Raw genomic sequence first — 23136 nt, 5'->3', positions numbered from 1 at the left:
CAAAAAAAATTGTAAAAGAGCATTGAGCATTGTTTGCTCCAACAACTCCAAAACAAACTGCAAGACATCACAATTGCAAATGTTCGCCCCAACAACTCCCGGTGTGACCCAAAACAGACTGCAACAAAGTACGATTTTTGTGGAAAAAAACGTCAAACCATGAAAGATGGATTTACAAATCATCGGTTTTGTGGAAAAAAATTGATAAAACTTAGATAACCAAAAATCCCACGCAAACTTTCCAAATTACAGATGATAATTTTTAAGGAAAAATTATAAACCCTACAAACAATTTTTGAGGAAAATATCATCAAAACCCAAAAGGCATGAAAACCCAGCAAACAATTTTTGAGGAAAATATCGTCAAAACCCAAAAATCATGAAAACCCAGCAAACAATTTTTGAGGAAAATATCGTCAAAACCCACAGACAATTTTTCTAGAAAAAATCATGAAAACCCTCAAAATATTTTTTTAAAGAAAAAAATATTAAAAAACCAGAAATAATTTTTTTAAGGGACAAAAATTATAAAACCCAAAGATTGCAACACCCATCATAAATCCGGATAACCCAATTTCCTGCAAACCTGAAACCTTAAATTTTTCAAAAAATAATAAGAAAAATAATAATCTGCCGAAAATAATAAGAGATTTCTCTATAAAAAAAGAAATTAAAAAAAAAGAAACTAAGACAAATTCTTTAAAAGTTGTTGTTGATGCCCTAGGTTGTGGCAAGATTCAAAAACCCTAGTCGTGACTACTGCAACCACAATTTGTTGTGCATGCAGAAGATGAAAGTGCACGCAAGAATCCGGCAGGAAAATCGCGATGCAGAAATACGACACAATTTTCAAAAATCGTAAAAATAACACGGTCGCGAGCCAAAGACTTAGCAAATCGCTGCTAAAATTGTAGTTGTCAGAAAAAAAAACGAAAGTCTGACGAAGATCGGCACTGGAAGCACGCAGACGTTAAAAATAAATCACGCCACTCAGAACCCATCGTGCAGAAAAACTCGGGTGGAAGAAATCTTCACGATCCTCTTCGCGCGACCCTGCCAAAAAATCCGCCCAAAAAATCTTCGATTTTTCTAACTCTGATCAGAAGAAACTCACGTAGTAAAAATCGAGAGGCAAAAGTGGTGACCACAAAATCACACCGCCTAAAACAACAGAAGTAGGGGAAATCTACAGAAGAAATCCTGATGCGAAAACACCCTCGACCTTGCCCACGAAATTAGATGCCCACGAACCTAAAAAAATCCACCTTCAAACCTACGATTTTTTGAGGTCAAAACCTTGGAAAACTTCACCGAAAAACTCTAACAATTTTTTTCATAAAAATATTGATTCAAAAATTTTTGGAAATAAATTCCAAGGGCGGGCTTACGAATCCCCTCGACACACTCTGATACCATGAAAAATAATTGAATGAATTGATTACGAATATACAACGTATATAAAGGAGTTACAAGACAATGTTCTAAAAAGAACGAACCATTAAACTAAAGCTTCAACCTGAAGCTAAAAACGCTTAAAAAAAGCAAAATAGCTAAAAACTAAAAAGCTAACTATGCGTTCTAATAAAAGAAGCAATAGTTGAACTTAAAACACTAAACAAACTAAAAAGCTAACTAAGTCGACAACTAAGATGACCATTATAGAATAGATATAATATTATTTTAATAATATACAACAGAAGCAAATGATAACACCCAAATACCAAATTCGCAAAATATGACAAATCTAGTACATTCCATTTATTCAAAACACCATAAACTAATACTATTTACATTCCAAATGGAAACACTCACATATAAATCTGATTACAACCATAATAACAGCAGAATATTGTTGTAGCATATATAGAAGACTCGACACAACTAGAAATCTACACAAGTATGCCTAGAAACTAAGTTGTCGATTCGGATTCAAGCACCAGTTTGGGTGAACTAGCACACCAGTACGGCAAAATTTTGAAAAAGGGTTTGGGTTCATTAGTACAAAAACATTAAGATTAGCATGTAACATAACATCATATAAACATGTAATGCATCCCAATGGACATTGGTCTATTCTACAATGGTCATTAAGATTAGAATGTCAAAAATATGATTAGCATGGACATTGGTCTATTCTATAAGGGTTCATTAAGATTAGCATGTCACATAGCATCATATAAACAACAAAACCAACATAAACTTGTAATCATACCATAATATCATGATCATATCATAATAGCATCATATACATCAAGTTTAATATCAAAATAACAAAATATTCAAATATCACTGTTTCAACTTTCAACAATTTAAAGTTTAATCATCAAATGGATTCTCTAATTCATCCATACTCATTCTCCTCCTCTTCATCCTCCTCATCATTGACATCGACATTAGATGAGCCATTGCCAATGCCACTTGCACTATCAGTTTGCTCACTATCCGAGTCATTTGATGAGGAGAAATGAGCCAAGTTTATGTTTTAAAACTCACTTTTAGGGTTTCATTTTAATTTTTTAGTGGCAGAATTGAAAGAAAAAAAAATTGCAAAAAAACATGGTTTTTGGGCCGCCGAACGCCTGGGTTCCACCTGGGTCCACCTAGGTTCGACCTAGTCCGAACCATACTTGTGAATCACGGACCCTCTCTGGACCACAGGCGAACAGACCAAGACCTTGAACCTGGATCAGACCGAACCGGTACCAGGGGCCTAGGGGGGCGAACCCTACAACTTAGCCTGGAAATTACTGAAAACAACACCTGAAGAGCCACTAAATCATGAAAAGTAAAAACAAACAATATTAGTAATTTCCTTCCACCCAAATACAATCTTTGTATGCCCTCTACAATCAAAGGGTTTCCATCTTCTAATCACCCAAAGCTCATGGGTTTTCATCCACGAGCCTTCTCCTTCAACGAGTTCTTGTCCACTAAAGAATCTGTTTGTGAATTTGCAAATATGAGAGGATATAATAATCGGCATGCCTCCAAATGAGCCAAACAACGATATTTATAACTATCCAAGATCCAATGTCCATTGGGATGCATTACTATTGAGTTGCCAACCATTGTGTTGTCCCAAAAAACCTTTCACTTGCTTTCTTATATTTCTCACTCAAAAAACACATTGCCAACACCTCATTTTTCCTTGTAATTTATCTTTCACTTGTAGAATTGAAGAGGCACATATAACAACATCCCATTACACCTAATAAACATGTTATTTAATATTTATGTGTCCCTTTGTTAATGGAATTGAATGGGCAATGATAGACATTAAATAAATTATCCTTTCTATGCTTTTTCGATTAACCCATAGAGACATAAAATGGGTTATTATTAGCCAAAATCCATATTTAAACAAAAAGAGACATGACAATGTTCTCCTATGTGAATGAATTCCTATGTCGTCTTGTTCATTAGTTTCATTCAAATTTTCCAATGCAGCACATTGATAGTGAAAGTGATTGTGCATCCCAATTTTGCAAAAAAATCAATATTTTTTATACATAGAGTAAGTTGCTTTGTTCAAATGAGCCAACAATAAAATTTGTAAAACAATTTCTAGAAAGAAAATTTTCTATAGAATTCACCATTTAGTTTGCAAATAGGAAATAGGATCATTTTAAAATTTCAATTTCTCATAGAAAATAAATGCATATGCATAAATAAGCCCTTACTTTATATATACACAGTTAAAAATCATTACAAATTGAATTTTTATATTTATTCTTTATATACATAATCTATATATTATTTTATTATATGTTAATTTACACATTAACTATATTTCATGGTTAGTAGTACTCAACCTCAATAAATGTCAAATTAACCTATAAAAAATATTGAACATATTCAATATTATGAACATAAAAAATTTACAACTTTTATAAATTAAATAACTTTACATATGAAAATTAATATATATAAACAATATAAAGAAATTGAACGTATAACTTTGTTTTCTTCAGAGAGGACACTTAAAACCTTACAGGTCCCACTTCCATTCTAAGCCAACTCGGCTTAACCCAAAGGGACTTGTGTGGCAAGACCTAAGTTACCGATTAGGTATCAAGCTTGGGTTTGGGTTCGGGTTTGATCGTTTGGTTCGCAGGTTTGGTCATAATTTTCTTGGGGGTTGGGTTCGTTTTGGGTTTGTCAATAAAAAAAATATAAAAATCATAAATATATACATATTTGCAGCAGTAATCAAGTTCAAAATACACTACCATATTAATAGTCAAATCATATAGCAAAATACACCACCATATTAATAGTCAAATATTAGTCAAACTTGAATGTCATTATATATATTAAAAGTTAAAGCTAAAAAATAATAATGCCAAGTGTCAACAATCAGCCATAATTGATCAAATACCATATGGGCCATCAAAAATTGACATGAGTCACATGACAAGCATTTGTGATTATGAACTCTATAGACTGTGATCTCAATAGACTATGAATGACATTACATAAATAAAAACTTGATGATTACCATATCCATGCCTCTCATAGAATACTATGATACATAGGATACTCTTCATAGAACACTATAATCTCTCTTTTGATACCACGGTCATTTGAAGTTTACTATCGCCCTCATGATGGCTTCCCTGTACACAGTCTTTGTTTGGTGCTGTATCACAAGGCCTTTACGCATATTAAGACTGCTTTTTTAGTTTATAGGACCTTGAAGTGTGTCAAGAATTTGGATAAGGCTTAAGGTATCCTTAAAACAATGAACTGACCCTAAGGTTGACATGGTTCTAACCCTTGCTCACTAATATCTATAGATCACTGCCCCTGCACACTTGATAGATTGCTGAAGGTAGTCATTTGATACTCTTGAAGACACAATCTACTATCCCTAACAATGATAAATATGATTCATGCATTGTTATAAGTTTGATACCATTACAGATTAAGAATTGATTATGCAAGGGTTTATGCTTTATATTAGACCTTTCTAGCATAACAACTAGGTGACTATTCCTTGATGCCATGGTTTTTTTACTTTAGCATACCATTGCTACAGATGCATACCTTACAATAAAAAGTCAAGAAAATTTTTTGAAACACCCAAATTTTCTGGCTGGATGCATCTGGAGGTGAAATTCAGCCCAGGTTCCTCCATGCCAAACCCACAGACTGTGGGCGGGACCCTGGCCAAAGCCACACGGGACTGGACCTAGACCTGAACCTTGAACATAGTTCGGTCTGGACAAGGACCCAGAGTCACCTAAGGAAGAACTAGTAACATAGGGCAAGACTACTATGGATCAAACCCAGTACTTTAACCAAGTGAACACCCTTTATTCACCAGTTAGTCAGGCATAAAAATTAAGCATCTAAGGATGAAATGAAATTGAACACAAACATATTAAAATTCAAAACGATATGAGCCATATTACAAATGTAAGCACTATATTAAAAATATAAGGTATCATGTGATAAGACCACTGAAAAAAATATGCAAATGAAAAGCTCAATGATGGCAAGAATGCTTCAGCATTGAAGTGAAAATAAAATATCATGATGTAGGCCCCAAACCAGAAGAAAATTGTCGCCAAACAAAAATGATATGGGGCATACAACAAGCATTTGAGGACACCCACCAATCAGTAAAAGATGTGAACGGAGCTCCAAAAGCAGCATCAAGCATCCAGGGCTTTCAATGTAGAAAAAAATGCAAAAGATAGCTTCTGAAGAGGAGAGTACCAAAGTGGACGAAATTATTTTGCAAACCTGTCGCCAAACAAAAATGATATGGGGCATACAACAAGCATTTGAGGACACCCACCAATCAGTAAAAGATGTGAACGGAGCTCCAAAAGCAGCATCAAGCATCCAGGGCTTTCAATGTAGAAAAAAATGCAAAAGATAGCTTCTGAAGAGGAGAGTACCAAAGTGGATGAAATTATTTTGCAAACCTGATGAGTTTTACTGTGCAGAAAAGCAATTCAGAAATTTTCAAATTTTTAAGATAAAATTCACTAAATCCAGTAGATATTGATTTGGTGTAGTCATACGTTTTTCCTTAACGAATTGAAATGATATCAGTAGTAATTACATCATACATCTACTTCCAGTATGGTTGCATGTGCAAAAACATAAGTTTGTATATACAATTATGTGCCTCAGGCTTGATAAGAACTCAGTAAAGCTGTTCTCTGGCTTCAACTTGAACTCGGACTTGATGAACTATAAAAGGTTGGAAATTTTTTGACAAAATTAATAGTTAAAATGTTTCCATTTTTGTTTAAGAAATTTAAATTGTCAAGATTTGTGAATCTAAGCAGATTGGACTCAGCCCAATTTGCAAGTCAAGGCTGCCAACCCACCAAGACAGACTTGGACTCAGTACCATGCATACACACCAAGAATCGTCGAGTAACAACATTCTGATATATACATCCAATTTGCAGTACTGTTTAAAAGTACATGATCCACAAACACATTGGAATCGGAAATAGGGAGGTAGATGGCAGCATATAGCTAAAGAAAACATCAAAATTGGTATATATTGAATCCACAGTATAGGGGTTTTGTAACAGCCGCAGGCTATCAAGTCATACCAGACAATGGTGGCCCCAACAATCTATAAGAAACAGCGGTCACCTGTAACCATTTGAAAATCCCTCTTATCCGAATTCCTTTATGGGCTTGGATGTTAGGAATGGACCATGAGTGCTAATTCAATAGCCATTCCCTTTTCTATTACCAGGGTTCTCAGCATTGCCATTTGTAGCGCTAGAAAACATTCCAATATTTAGAAGATCATATAGCTTCTTTTTTTAATTTCGTCACCTGTCTATTAGAGTTAAGTTGATCATTCATTTAGCTGTTAGTTTTTGCTTAACAAACACATTATCAAAAAACTTGTTTTAGTACAAAATAAAAATAAAAAGGCATTTATTCAATCACAAGGGTTCCAGGAAAAAAAATCAGAAACACAGAAGCATGATGCTACCTTAAAATATTTCAATTTTTTTACAAAGAAAATTAACTAGTCCAATGTATAGCAATTTTAAAGGATAAACGACCATACCAGGTCTAGATGAGATTGAAAGGATGTTGGCATATGAAGAAAATCAATTATATTCCCAAACAAAATCGCATTATAAATAAATTCAAATGGTTGAATGACAACCTGCATTGACCAACAAAGAGCCCAGTTAGAAAAGAAAATGTGAATGTTTAGCTTGCCTTCAAACAAATATGTCCTTGAGAATTTTGCACTCACCCTAACAGACAAATCAGTGTCAGAACCTTTTGGGAGTATCTCAATTAATATTTTTAGAAATTCCACAGATGAGTTGCCAAGGCAAGCTTCTGATACTGTCAAGCCACTGGACTCTGCATCTACCTTTATAAAACAAACACACAATATTTAAAATCCTTGTATGTCAATAAATTTCATTAATAGGCCAACATTATCAATCACTTATACTCTATTAACCAATATTAACCATGGAAAATCTCTCGTGTACAAATATTACATGTTGTGAATGCCATAAATGAATTTCAATCATCCACGCACAGAATAAAGAATAGTTGTGCAAGCCATTCCTACTTGAAGGCAAAGGCATGTAAACCTACCTTATCGCTTAGAACATATGGGAAAGGAAGATGATTGGTAATAGGATCAACAACCTTCATTGACTTGAAAATGATACAGAAATTTGCTGAATCTTGCCAAAAATTAGAAATCATATTTGCCCCATTTATTGTCATACAGATCATTGTTGCCTTCTTACTCCTGAAGCAAATAACGATGTCAAAAACTGCACAAAAGTTGGTCTACTGTATGACTAGTACATACATTATCAAAAAACTTGTTAAATGTAACTTGTTATATTGAAATTGATAGTTAAATTGTCCAATACAACCATGCAAATATCTTAAAAAATACAGAAATATAAAAGGAAGATTAGTTGTAAGTATTTTGGAAAGTACATAAACAGGAAACTAGGTGAACATTGAGAGGACCAAGACCTGAGTGATAAATGAAAGAGTATGGCAAGAAGAAAGTAGGACAAGTTGCTTAACTTAAGAAACCGTGCAGATGATGAAGCAAAGGAAAAGAGTTGCTTCCATAAGCAACTAAGGAACATCACATCAAACTAATGCTTACATAAATTGTATGTAAACAAAATCTCCCTAACTAACCCTTGCTCAAGGGTTAACAGATGAGAGGAATAATAGGAAAGATTTATGGTGGCAGAAGCCAAGAACTGTGGTAAAAATGAACTTTGATGGTGCCCCCAAAGGGAAATGCAGGTCCACCTAGAGTGGAATATGTAGAGGTGACTTTGCACTTGTTGGATTGAAGTGTCTAGGTGTGACAACCAATAATAATTGACAAAAAGGAAGGATTTCTACAAGATATAAAATCTACTTATAGGGTAGGGTATAGAGATGTGTAGATTGAAGATGATTCTTGGATAGTTGTTAATGTTGTTCACAAAGGCAATTGCCCTAGTTGGAAAATAAAAGCAATCATAGGAGTACTAGAATGGAAGGTTATATTCTATCACATTATAGTGGCATATTGTTATAATTTTCAAAATAAAGCAGCAGATTACCAGGGTAACTAAACATTGCTTGAAAGTAGGGAGGTTAAAAATTACAGTGGGTTAATAAAAATCAAACACTGTAATTGTCTTATGTTATTGCATATGTTATCTACAAGTTCTCTATGAAGAGCCAAGAGGCTTCCATTATATCAATTATATTGCTCACAGGTTTTACACCACAGTAGTATTCATGGTGAACTGCCTTGGAAATGCTTAATGCAATGTCATATGTTAAAAGCACACAGAAAATACTGAGAGGGGGGGGGACAGTGGGTGTGAATCAGTATTTTAAAACTTTTGACAATATGAAAACATATAAAATATAGTGAAAGCAAACACCAAGACACATAAACACAGGTTTTCTCGTGGAAAACCCTTTCAGGTAAAAAACCACGGCATTTCAAAAGCTTTTTATAAACAAATGGGCATCAACCCAAAATACAGATGTGAGCACCAACCCACATAGAGCACCGACTCCCCTTGAAGCACAAACTTCAAACTACTGAAGCACCAACTCCAGTAACAATCAGACTAAAAGAAATTAACTTGCAAAAATCTGCAACAGGATCTGCTGAAATATACAACATTGATCATTATAATGCCAGGACACAGTATATAATCTTCTTATAACAATGTATTCAAACCAAACTTATCCATAGTCAACTCAATATGATATTCTGATCAATCTTCCAATGAAGCAGAATGCTGTCAAAACTTTTCATGTCTTCTAACATGACCTTTGCCTTCTAAACGCATCAATCTAAATCGATATGGCGGGGATAAATATAGTGCATAAGAAGGAGCTACACTCAGCTGGCCACTGAGCTTCCACGCACAGGTTTGTGTGGTTCAAGAACGAACTTCAAATGCCCTTCACTGCCACATCCAGCAGCACCAAGCAGAGTTGACCCACAATATGGCAAAAGATGCTCGTTCAAAGACCAAATGCAGCTCCTAAGGTACAGAAAATGTACCCACGAGCTTTCCAAAGCCCTTCTGCTCGGTTCCCAATCCTTTGGATCCAAGTTTGAGGGCCAAACTAGCAGAAACAACTTTAGTGCTTCTTAATTCACACCACAATTCATAATAAAGAATAAAATCTGAAGACATCTCCCTATATACGAAGATACTTAGCCGTCACAATGCTTCATATCTTCAGCCCAAGAACCTCCTTTTTTTTGTGTTTTTTTTATTTTCTTTAAAAAGAAACGGCCACTATGTAAAGAACCAGTTCATCAAAAAACGTCTTCAAAAACACGATATACCCAAGTTCAGAAGTTTTTTAGCAGCTCACAACACCATACAAGTACTTTTTTGTTATAAAGAAAAGGACATAGGTCTTTTTCTGCCCAGCACGCACACATTCATCCTATGTATAAAAAATGATGAGACCCTTATTTTTCACTGTCCATACTTAACAAGTTAGCAGTTACATTCCTATCTATCATACACATTCTTCCATGACCTGCTCCATTGATAGAGTGCCTGTCTTCTGCAATAAACGTTTACACCCAATATACCAATATCCAGCAAAAACGATTCCGATCAGTTCTCTCAATCATTCAAACTCATCATACAAACACAACTCCTACAAAAATATGAAGTTCTGCTGTCCAAAAAAAATAAAGAAACTGTTTCGTTGAACTTCTATCAGCCACCAGGCCACGATACATTACAGACTATTTAAACATCATTCTTTTATCGAACTCCAAATCACGGAGGTGATACATGCTGTCAGAACCAAGCTGCTATCAACAGAACAGCATGAAGAAAACGGCTGCCTGAGAAGAAAACAACTGTGGAAAGATACAATACCTCCAAAACACAAAACGTGTACATAAGGCAGAGAACATTTACAAAAGAAAACAAATCTTCCCAACTGAAATTCTGAAAATACATCGCATAAAGAGTTACAATGTCAAGCATCATATCAATAGGTTCTTTGTCAAGTCCAAGATGGTGTGGCATAAAATCTGACACTTGGCACAAAATCTGATTTGTCTCAAACAAGTACACAGACAGCCAGCTGATGTAGACAAGCAGCCAGGTGAAGAAGACACACAAGCAGCTCAAGCTGACACTCAGCCAGCTTAAGTAAGCAACCAGGCAACTCAAGCAGACTAGCAAGGAGCTCAAGCATTGTTAATGTTCTTTCTTGACACTGACAATCATCGTTGACATCAATGACAAAATCTGCAACAACATGGAGATGTAGGAAAGATTGTGGCATTTTACTGGTTTGTGTGGCTTGTGCTTTTTGGTTGGTTAATGTTCTTTCTATTAGTTGTTTGCTGTTAGTTTGTGCAGGTTTGTATATGATAATGGTGCAAGCGGAATCTTTCATGGACCCATTGTGTCATGGCCCTGATATTGACCATTGCTTGAGAAAGATTTTCAATTGTGCTGAGGATGGAAATCTTAGTTTAGTAAAGGCAATATTAGGGGGGGATGGTTTAGCAAAAAATAAAGCTAGCTATTGTGAGTGATGAGGTTAGGGATTGTATCTTGCAGGTGCTTGTTCCAAAGAAGATGAATGAAAGGGATGAGAAATTAGAAATGCTGAGTGATGCAATCTGGTTTAGGTAAAAGGAAGAAGTTGGCTCTAGGGGATGCAATGGAAGAGGTCGTTAAGAAATTACAAGATAATGATAAATATCCATTAACTGCGGGTAGATAATAAAATTCTGGAGGCATTTTGTTAGGATCTGAGGATAGTAATACAACATATGGTAGTATCATTTCACAACAGAAAGTTGGAGCTCACAAGTGGATATACTATGCCACTCCTTTAGGATGAAATTCTTACAAGAGCACTGCAAAGAACAGAGATTATAAAAGGATTAAGCTTCCTGCTGCCGTGTTTGTAAGCCACCCTAATGGATGGAACTATTGGATTCTCCAAGCTCATGGGCTAGTTGTCTTAGTTGAATTCTCCACGCTCATGGGCTTAATCGGGCTGAACAGTCTTCCTCAATAATCCAGGTTCCCTCGAACTAAGTAAGCTACCCCAAGTGATGGAATTGTCATAGTGGGATATTCCTGCCACTTGTGGGCCTAGGGGCAGGCTATTATAGTTGGATGCGCCACGCTCTTGGGCTTAGTTGGGCTGAAAATGTCATCAGGCTCCCTTTGTGATTCTCCCATTCGAAACCCTACTATGGTTGATTATGAGAAATGAAACTATTGATGCTTGATTTCTAAAGTTGAACAAGCTATTACATGGTTTATCTAAATAGGTTAAGATAATAATTGGTATATATACATTTATATATGTTGTTAGAACCCAAGACCTAATAGAAATGAATAGTCTTATGAATCATATTTCAAATATTGTCTAACATGGTTGCAGGACCTAAACCAAGATTTATTTTGATAACGGCATTATATTGGTAAAGATATAATTCTGACTATATTGTGTTTCTTATTTTAATCGAACTTGTGATTTGTGGGCAAGATTTAGAATCATGCCAAAAGGGGACATTACAATTGGTATCAGAGCCAGGTTCCTGCCAATCTAAGGGATGGAAGATAGTTTATGCAACTTAGCCAAAGAGCTCAAAGAGCCTTGGAGAGAGAAAAAAAGAAACTTGTAGCCACCAATAACCCCACTCAAAACAATACAATGAGCAAACAAATGGGAAATGACTTGAGGGCCTTCACGAAGCACAACGAACAAACAACTCAAGCTCTCATGGAGCAAAATGAGAAAACAGCACAACTACTTCTCCAAGCCATCCAAAATATGAACAATAATCATGAACCCAACCAAACCAATGGGAGGGATGCCAAATCAAATCATTCTGACAATAATGGAACTCCACTAAGATCAACTCCAAGAATAACTAGACCCTCCTTCATTCCTAGAGAAGGGCCAGCTAGAGAAGAAGAAGAAATCAATGAACCGAATCATAACTTGGAGGAACTTGCCAAATCATACTCAAGACTTGACTCTAAAACTAGGAGAAACAATCCATTTAGAGAATTTTGTGAGGCAAGGTCAAGAATTAACCCTAGAAGGGTAAGGGGTCAACCTAACAAAATCTTGCATCACAAAGTAGGCAAAATAACTCTTCCAAATTTTGATGGGGTAGGGAAGGTCACCACTCACTTGTCTATTCAAAAATTGGATACATACCTATCTCCTAACCCCATGATGTAATGTCCCTACTAGTTAGGGATCACTATCCTGCAAAAACAGATTGTTAGAATACAACAGACATATAAATATATATATGTAATCTAAATTGCCACCGAATTTTAAGATACTTAATTAACATAATCATAATTTTAATCTAAAAAAGGATACGAATGCCATAAAAAGTATGTCCTTAGGCGGCTGTGAAGCTCGCCTTCTTGGAACCCATCTTGGTTCCAAGCCCTCCAAGAAGTCGAAGGTGAATTCGACTCCTGTCTTGAATGTAATTTCTTACATCCAAGCCCTCCAGGAAATCGAAGGTTATTTTGATTCCTATCTTGGATGTAATTTCTTACATCCAAGCCCTCCACGAAATCGAAGGTTATTTCGATTCCTGTCTTGGATGTAAACTCTTACACCCAAGCCCTCCAAGGAAGACCATGTGTCATTCCTTGCCTTGGGTGATGAATCCCATCACCCAAGTCCTTGGAGTGGACCAGCCAGATCCAACTCCTCTTGGTTGAACTTAATCAACCAAGCCCTACATATGCATATCAATAATCAGTATATATACTGCCCTAGGGATTTCATAATCCCTTCCTTAGACTAAGGGAGTTTCCTCCCTATAGCCTCCAACATGTGTTTGCATTTGTATTTATAATGCACTTTGATGAATTAGTACTATTTTATTTCCTAATCTACATTTTATGTTAACATGTATTCCTAATGTATTCTTTAACATATATTCATATTAAATATACCCTATCATTGTTGACATATGCATTACACCTTCCTTGATAACATCTATATTCCTTAATCATTCCCTATGAGCAGATTAGTATATTAATTAATTGTATTCCTTAATGCACACATGTTTTAGCCTTAATATATTCTTACTACTGCTCAATGAAATGTACTTTAATTAATATTAACATATTAATTATCATCCTTAATTAATGCGCAATGAAACATATATTAATTAACATTAACATCTATTAATTATCATACTTATTAATACTCAATGAAATATACATTAGTTACTATTACCATATATTAATTCACACTAATATATTAATTTATAATATATTATACCTTACCTCTTACCTGCTGGTCACGAAGTCTGCTCCTGACTGCTCTCCCGTGTTTTCTCCTCTCCCCTTCCCTTGCGGTGGCTGCTTCCCTTTGAAGCCTCGTGAAGGGCTGTGACCCTCCACGATCCCCTTCCCTCCTTGTCTGTTTGCAGCGTCTCCTTTTCTTCTCCTCCCTATCCCCCCTTTATTTCTAATTCCAAACTCTATTAATGTGTGTCTCATTTATCTTTTAAGAGACACGTCTTATTAAAAAGAGATCTCTTTGAGAAGAGACATTACTTAATAGCCACCATTCCATTTGCAACACATTAATCATTTTGTTTGATATAGATCGCACCACTTCAAAATATTTACGGTTTATGTTTTGACCAAGTTATACGCTTACCACTTGAATTCTTCTGTCCAGGTCCTCCTTGTGAATGAGTTTTGCCCACGTCTACTGTATTCTCATTATACTTCCTTTAACAAATCGCTAACTTATAAAACAGTTCCTTATTATTTATATTTGGTATGGCAATCGATATTATGGTTTTATTATAACTTGTTGTAATCTTGGACAATGAATCGCTTAGATAAATTTAAACCAATCGCTGCATGGATATTGATGTTTTGTGTATGGACCTCATAATACGATCATCATTCCAGAACTGATTATTTAGGAAACATAATCTCTGAATTTTCTTTGATCACTTACTCTGATAATTACATAGCTTGTTTATAGAATCAGTCCTACTTAGTTGACATCAACTTCTTCCAAATTAGTGCCACTGTGGCCATGGTTTTGTTAGTTATGAATAATACATAAATATCTATCTTCAGAATATTATCATTAATGAATATTAATTAAATAATAATATTAATTAATAAACAAGTATTTAATAATTTCAATTAATCATTCATTAATAAATATTATATTAATTAGTAATAATTATTTCATTTAGGTTTTATATATATAATGATCAGAGAGGGGACATGACACAAGGAGGGGTCATGACACATGATGGATAAATATGCCATCAAATTCATCATCCTACATTTAGAAGGGGTTGCTCACGACTGGTGACACCATTCTTTGATTATGCAGGGCCATCAAAACATAACATGCGATGACAACTTCATTGGCAAGCTCATTGAAAGATTCGATGAAAAGCATCTGAGGTATTTCAAAGAATTAACCCAATTACGGCAAGAAGAGACCATTGAGGACTATGTGACAGAATTCCAAAAGCTCTTCGTCATGGTTCCCAGAATAACTAGAAAGAGACTCACCCATTTATAAAGGGACTATCAAAATATATTCAAGGCCTAGTAAGTGCCTTTGATCCTATCACCCTCTATGATGCAAATCCTAAAAGCCATACGACTAGATACCACTAAAACAAAAGATAAAAATTACTCTAAAAATGTGACATCAAAAGATAAAAACTTCTACGAGAAAGACAGTCATAACAGAACACTTCTTTCTAGAGATGACCAGGAAAAGCTTCAAAGGGAAAATTTATGCTTCAATTGTAAGGAAAAATGAGACTATGGACATGTTTGCAAAAAAGAGAGGTTCATGAGAAAAAATTGTGCTTCAAGTGCAAGGGTGAATGGGAGCATGGACATATTTGTAACCAAAAAGACCTTAAAAAGAAAATTTTGTGTTTGTGTTTTAAGTGCAAGGAAAAATGGGAACCAAGGCATATGTGTGTGAAAAGAAGCCAAATACACAATATAGAGCATTATCTGACAAAGAAGCATGGGAAGAACAAAAAGAAAACCCAAGAAAAAGAACAGTGATGAAGTCCCAAAAAAGTAGTAATAAGCTCCTAATTTGGCTAATGTTTCAAATGTCTAACTTCATCCATAATATCGCTAGCATCACCTCAAACTAGATTCAATCTCAAGCTATCTCTGAATTTGACAAAAGTTATCTCTACTAAATGATTTAGTCATGTATTTGCAACATGCCCCGTGAAGAAGACAATATCTTTATTATCTACTGGCTGGTGGACATAATAGTGATGAATCTCAATACACTTGACGGGCATGATAGACAAGATCCTCCAACATTTTGTGGACTCAAATAAAGACAACTGTATGCCATAATCTCATTTTCCATGAAATTGCTCATAGTCGCATTTCCTTATAAACATTTAACCCAACCCAACCAAAGTTAATATGAGTATATATCCAAATGACATGGAATTTGGGAAGCACTAATTAAAGCTGCCAAAGGTTAAGTGTTCCTTTTACCTATTGAAAAACAAGTTCTGAAAATTGTCAATAATTCCTCTTGAGGCTTGGACATGAATACGGAGGATCATAAAGATAACAAACTAATAAATCAGACTTGTCCCATATGTAACTAAGAAAGGAACTTTGGATTTTTCAAATAAATAAGAGGTTTTAGTCAATATTATCCTACCACTATAATATGACTAATCTAATACAAGATCTATCACACCCTTGTCAAATCCAATCACGCAAGCAGACAATATTGTAAAATGAAAAGACAGTTCTCAAAACCTTCTTGACAAAGAACATTGCCTACTGATTTGCCATGCTTCTAGTCCTCATCTTAATATATATAGGTTCTTTCTATCTACAATTTATGCAAAGGTTGGGACAACCTAATTGGTTCTTTACATTTACAAAGTGATGCAAGGGTGAGAGAAACTTACGAAACTTGCCAACTATAGATTGTGTTGTTACGAGTTTAGTTCAACATTGCGAGTAGGGTAATATTAGAATTGTGCAGCAGAAGCTAACTAAACCATAAACTCTAAGCGATGATTTGGGATCAACATAGTAAACAGAGATTCAACGAAAACTAACTTTTCTTGAGGAAAAGCAAATCTCAGGAAGGCGGACTGTCATGCCCCCACCTTGACAATAAATGCTCACACCCTAATTAAGGAAAATTGTCTTTTCAAAGACTTCACAATTTTCTATCTCCTAAATCAAATTTATTAAACTAAGCGGTTCTCCAAAAGAGAAGCAAGATGAAGAGGCATGTGTTAATAAGGCAGCAATGTACTTAGCAGCAATAGTTAGATTATAGAGTGCTGATGTTTGTAGCGTTGGCCAGTATACTTACCATGGGCCGACAGAAAAAATCCAAATGTCTAATTAGCCTATTGGCCTTAGACATTTTATGCGTTCGATTCATATGTGATTATGCTTACCGATTTAATATTTATATATATCCCGATTAAATGAAATCAAAAGAAACAATTAAAGATGTAAATTAAGCAATACGATTTGTTATGTATAAATAAGACATATTAAGCCGACTTGGATATCCATCACCCTTGGTGAATGTACACGATGCATATTGTGAAGTCGTGTTCTTTGGAAGAGTGCCGACTCTTGGGTGAAGGGTTCCATCGGTGGATATAAAGGAAGATTATCTCTTCCTTCTTTATATCGAATCAAAAATCATCTTACCTCTGCAGTTCGTATCCTTCTTCAGCAGATTCGTATTTCTCCTTCAGCGATTCATATACTAGCAAATCGCGTATATCTTCAGCAAGATTATCTTCAGCAGTTCGATATCTCCTATTGTTGACTTATTCAACAAATTATGATCTTCATTTAAAGCAGATCGAATCTATAATTCATCACTTGGTTCTAGAGTGAATCTATACCTTCAAAGTGTGAAGCATTTGTAAAGACATTTTGCTTAAATATTACAAACTTCTGTTGCTGGGTTTTTCTCCTTCAAGAGGAAGGTTTTCCCAGGGTAAATTCTGTGCAATTGTGTTTGAACTACTGTCTATCTAACAGATTTAACATAGAGCACGCCACCCTTGGAAAGGGAAATAGCAATCAAAAGACATGACCTTCCAAGGCCAATTGAGAAGCATATAATGCAGATCGATATTCCAAAGGGAGACACAAGATAATCAAAGACGAAGAATTTCTCATGGGCAGATATACTTGAGTATAAGCAGCCGATCAGGTTATTATACGACAAATAACAGAATTGTGCATTAGCAAGTATTTGGTACGCAATAGAGGCAATGTTATTATGCATCTACAATCTCTAATATATACCTTAGCCAAGTTATTGATAAACTTTGTAAATTTAATATGTTTCTTTAATTAAAAAGTTTATCTATTCACAAAGCAATCATGTAGGGAATGGAGGGAGATATGTTGTGAGAGGTAGTTGATGGATTCCCCCCGAATTAAATAGGCCACCCCAATGGATGGAGCTATTATAGTTGGATGTACCCTTCCATTTGTGGGCCAAGGGGCAAGTTGTCTTACTTTGATGCTCTTCGCTCTTGGGTTTAATTGAGCTGAACAATTTTCCTCAATAACCCGGCTCCCTCAAACTAAGTAGGCCACCCCAAGTGATGGAATTGTCATAATGGGATATTCTGCCACTTGTGGGCCAAGGGGTAGTCTATTATAGTTGGATGCGCCACACTCTTGGGCTTTGTTGGGCTGAACATGTCATTTCCAAACCCTACTATGGTTGATTATAAGATATGGAACTACTGATGCTTGATTTATAAATTTCAACAAGCTACTGCATGGTTTATCTAGATAGGTTAAGAAGATTTGATATATATGCATTTATATTTGTTGTTGGAATCCTAGCTCGAATAAAAATGGATAGTCTTATGAAATATAATTTAAATATTGTCAACATGGTTGCAGGACCTAAACTAGGATTTATTTTGATCATGACATTCTATTGGTAAAGATATAATTCTATCTATATTACATTTCTTATTTTAATTGAACTTGTGATTCGTCAGCAAGATTTAGGATCATCCCAAAATGGGACATTACATTTTCCTACTCCAAATAAAAAAAGGGTTTCGAAAGCAAATAACAATGGTGTATATTCAAAAATAAATAATTAATATAAAAAACAGTGAATATTGCAGTCCATGTGTAGCCCATGTCTAGGTTTGGTGATTCTTGGCTTTGCCAAATTTCCATGGAGCCATGAAGCAAATCGTAGAGAAAGAGCAATTGCAAATTTCTTAAGAGATTATCACCTCACATTTAAAAATCTACAAATAACATACATCTAGGGAGTTATAAGGCTTTTCGAAACAATGTTTGTCTAATTGTATAGCACTTGGAAAAGAGTGGTTATACTTTAAGTGGCTCTAAGGTTAATTATTTGCTCCATTGAGTGGTAGAAATTTATTCTATCTAACGATCCTAAAGGAAAGGACATAAACCAGACTATGCTATACAATAATTTCTAGTAAAGTGCAATAAAAATTTCAATTGTGTGGAGAAATTGTTTAAGTGCTTTGCAAGCTTCATGATGACATCCTTTGTCTCCTACTTTATTGTCATATTCCCTCCCTAGCTGGGTCAGCCAGCAAAGGGGAAAACGTGTTTTTTAAAACGAATTTAATTACTTCAAAAATAAAATAATAATAAAATAAAAAATATATATTTTTGAATTTTTATAGTGACAATTAATTTTGGGCTGATTTATATTTAATGTACAATTCAGCCTATTTTGGATGTGTCTGTACGTGTGTGCGCGTGCGCGCGCGCGTGTGTGTGTGCGCCCATGTGTGTGTGCGTGTGCATATGCGTGATTTGTGTTTTGTAATAGGGGGAGCATCTAGAAATTTTGAATTGAAAATTTAGGAGAGTTTCCTATGTTTGCTTGCTAGGATGAAACCCTAAGCTGACTTAATGGGTTGAGACAAAACCCCTGACCAATTATGATCAATGTGTTGAAATAGTAGCTAGCTCGGATACCTATTGTATTTTAATGTTGTCAATGACAATTAAAATATGCTTGTATTATCTTTATGTAAATGTGTTATTGGGCTGGACCCAAATGTAATGTGGAAAGGCAATTCAATGTGTCATTGGGCTGGGCCCAAATGTAACGTGGAAAGGCAATTCAATAACTATTGGGCTGGACCCAAATGTCTAACGTGGGAAATGTACAATGACAATATAACATTATTCAATAAACATGCAAGCCAACTTGAGGGTGATTGGCGCCAAAAGGTTGATATATAACCACTCCAAGATGAAGTCATTTGAACACAATTATTACCAAATGCTATCTCTTCAAGCTTGATTGTGGCGAAGTTGTCAAAGTTCTTCATAAGGTCTCTTGTGCAAATCTAATCTAGACATTTGTTGCTCCTCCTAATCATCTGTTGTTAATGAAGGGCTGCATTTGTCACCGATATCTTGAACAGCAATCTGAGATAAGTCATTGCCTTGTAAACTGTCTACATTTGAGATAATACATATCACATTTAAAGGTTGGGTTTTTCACCTCCAAGAGGGAGGTTTTTCCAAGGTATTGGTGTCTTGTGTCTTGTTGCTGTTACTGTTTATTCACAGTCTGATTACAATCTAATTGGTTAAATTAACATCCGATTGCTTAAAATTAACATGGTATCAGAGCTTTAGGTTCATTCAAATAATCAAATTATTAGTTGCCCTTCACTTTCAGTTTGTTGTTTTAGTTTTGCAAGATGGTTACAGGTCTGAAAGTAGAGGATAGACTTGAGGGTGCCCTCAATTTCACATCATGGAAGGTTCGTGTCCTCCTTGCTCTTGAAGAATTAGAGCTGTTACAGTTTGTCGAAGATATGCATTTGACTGAACCTTCGGATCCGGAAGAGCTAAAGCAATTCAAGAAGAATGCTCTCAAAGCAAAGAAGTTCCTTATTGATTCCGTAAAGGATCATCTTGTTCCAGTCATCTCCAAATTGAAAACAGCTTGAGAGATGTTTAAACATCTAGAAGGGATATATGAGATCAACAGCATCAGCCAGACACTTACATTGAGGCAGCAACTTCTTCAAGTCAAAATGAGCAAAGGAGATTCAGTCATGTCCTTCTTCATGAAGATTTCAGAATTGAAGGACCAACTCAACGCCATTGGAAGCGAGGTTGTGGACAAGGATATTGTCATGATTGCTTTGAATGGTCTTCCTGACTCTTGGGATCCTTTTATTCAAAGCATAAGTGGAAGAGCTGAATACCCTTCCTTCGATCGCCTCTGGTCAGATTGCATTCAAGAGGAGTCACGCCTTGCTGCCAAAGAAATGAATAAAGGCTCTCATGGAGGAGATCAACATGTGCTTGCATCTCAACATGTTAGAAGAAAGGGAGGCCATTGGAAGAAGAACAACTTCAAAAGAGATAGAGACTTCAGACCTCCTGCTTATGATTCAAGGAAGAAGCCAAGGGATCTTTCACGTGTTCGTTGCTTCAGATGCGACAAGTTTGGACATTATGCTAAAGAATGTCAAAACCCGCCCATGCAAGGAGAGGCCAATCTGAATGAAGTTGCAAACTCAGAAAACAATGAAGACTACCTCTTCATTTTTGCTTTGTCCAACAATGTGCCAACCGATAGCAACACTTGGTTGATCGACATTGGTGCATCTAAACATATCACGGGATATCGAGAGCATCTCTCAGACTTGATGGAGAAAGAGTCCAACCTTCATGTGGTAATTGGTGATGATGCTTAGTATTCGATAAGAGGTTTTGGTAGCACTTCTTTAAATTTAGAATCTGGCATGTCCTTGCATCTTAGTGATATCTTATTTGTCCCTGGAATTAAGAGGAATTTAATTTATATTTCTCCTCTAGAAGATAAAGGTTTTCAAATAGCATTTTGTGAGGGTAAAGTACTTGCTTGGCCTAAGAAATCTAGTATTAAATCTGCTCGTGTTATTGGAAATAGATATGATAGTTTGTACAAGCTTTCAACTAACCCCATTCGAGCATTCATTCATGAAGCTCCTGAATCTAGCGAGCTATGGCATAGAAGGCTCGGTCATCTTCACTATCAAGCACTTCCTTCACTTGAAAAGATGGTTAAAGGTATGTCTAAACTTAATCAATCTCATGATGATGCTTGCAAAGGTTGTGCATTAGGTAAGAACTCTAAAAGTCCATTTCATAAAAGTGAAAGTAGAGCTAAGGAAAAATTAGCAGTTGTTCATTCTAATCTATGTGGACCCATGTTTGTTCCTTCACCTAGCGGATTTCTATACTATGTTACATTTATAGATGATTTTTCTAGAAAGACTTGGATTTATTTTCTAAAATCTAAAGAATCTGATGAGGTGTTAAGTAGGTTTAAAGAATTTAAAGTTCTAGCTGAAAATATGTCTGGTAAAAGGATTAAAGTGTTGAGATCTAACAATGGAGGTGAATACACCTCAAGTAGCTTCAATGACTTTTGTGTAGAAACAGGAATTAAGAGGGAGTTTTGCGTTCCCTACAATCCTCACCAAAATGGCGTAGTTGAACGAAAGAATAGAGCCATTGTTGAAGCTGCGAAAGCTATGATTCACGATCGGGACTTGCAGACCTTCTTATGGGCTGAAGCATCCAAGACGGTTGTGTCCATTCATAATAGATGTCCTCACCGTGCCCTAAAGAACATAACTCCAGAGGAAGCCTTCACAGGAGTCAAACAGATATCAGCCACCTAAGGATCTTTGGAAAACCTGTCTATGTTCATGTGCCAAAGGAAAAGAGGACTAAGTTAGAGCCCTCTGGGAAGAAGGGTATCCTTGTTGGATATAGTGAATTTTGCAAGGCATTTCGCATCTACATTCCTAGTCAAAGGTACATTGAGGTAAGTAGGGATGTCACCTTTGAAGAAAATATTGCTTTCAAGAAATCTAAAGTTTCTCATATTGATATTGATAAAGAAGTCAATAATATGGATATTGATACTAACCCTGCGATTCAAAGAGAGTCTATTGAACCTCCTGAACCTATTAAGCATGATGATCCTTCCGAGCCTCTGGTTCCAACTGATGGACCTAGAGACGTTGCAATTAGCAAGAAAAGAACACTTTGGGTTAGAAGCACAATTCAAGATGCAAAAAAGTTTGCAGCTCCTAGTGGCACTTTCAGAGAGAGTAAGAGACCTCAGAAGCTCTCCAACTATGTTGCAATGATGTGCAACATCATTGAGGCTGAACCATCCAACATAGAAGAAGCTATGAACCAGCAAGCATGGAAGTTAGCTATGGACGAAGAGTATCAATCCATCATCAAGAATGATGTCTGAGATATTGTGCCTAGACCTAAAGGTAAGTCTGTTGTTTCTTCCAAATAGTTGTTTAAAATTATACATGTTGTTGATGGTAGTATAGAGAAATATAAAGCTAGATTTGTAGCTCGTGGTTTTTCTGAAAAGGAAGGCATAGATTATGAAGAAACATTTGCTCCTGTTGCTAGATATACTTCCATTAGAACTATTATAGCTATTGTTGCAGCCAAAGGTTGGAAATTACATCAGATGGATGTAAAGACTGCCTTCCTTAATGGTGTTATTGAGGAAGAAGTCTATATTGAACAACCTGAAGGT

General features: G+C 35.7%; 1 protein-coding gene across 3 annotated transcripts in view; it reads right to left on the bottom strand.

The window, feature by feature from the left end:
• The window catches only part of LOC131074913 (uncharacterized), a 305681-nt gene that overhangs the window by 158649 nt on the left and 123896 nt on the right, over positions 1–23136 (bottom strand). For 2 of the 3 annotated variants that reach the window (XM_059218550.1, XM_059218551.1), the window contains 3 exons: positions 7603–7762; positions 7247–7369; positions 7052–7153 (listed from right to left, as the gene is read on the bottom strand). In XM_059218550.1, coding sequence (XP_059074533.1) covers positions 7052–7153; positions 7247–7369; positions 7603–7762 — 385 coding nt within the window. Of the gene's footprint in view, positions 1–7051; positions 7154–7246; positions 7370–7602; positions 7763–23136 lie in introns of those variants that run through there. The other variant, XM_059218552.1, reaches the window with a different exon arrangement.

Source organism: Cryptomeria japonica, chromosome 3, assembly GCF_030272615.1.
Source record: "Cryptomeria japonica chromosome 3, Sugi_1.0, whole genome shotgun sequence".
NCBI lineage: Eukaryota > Viridiplantae > Streptophyta > Pinopsida > Cupressales > Cupressaceae > Cryptomeria > Cryptomeria japonica.
The sequence above is the reverse complement of the archived record's forward strand: the minus strand, read 5'-3'. Positions and strand labels throughout refer to the sequence as shown.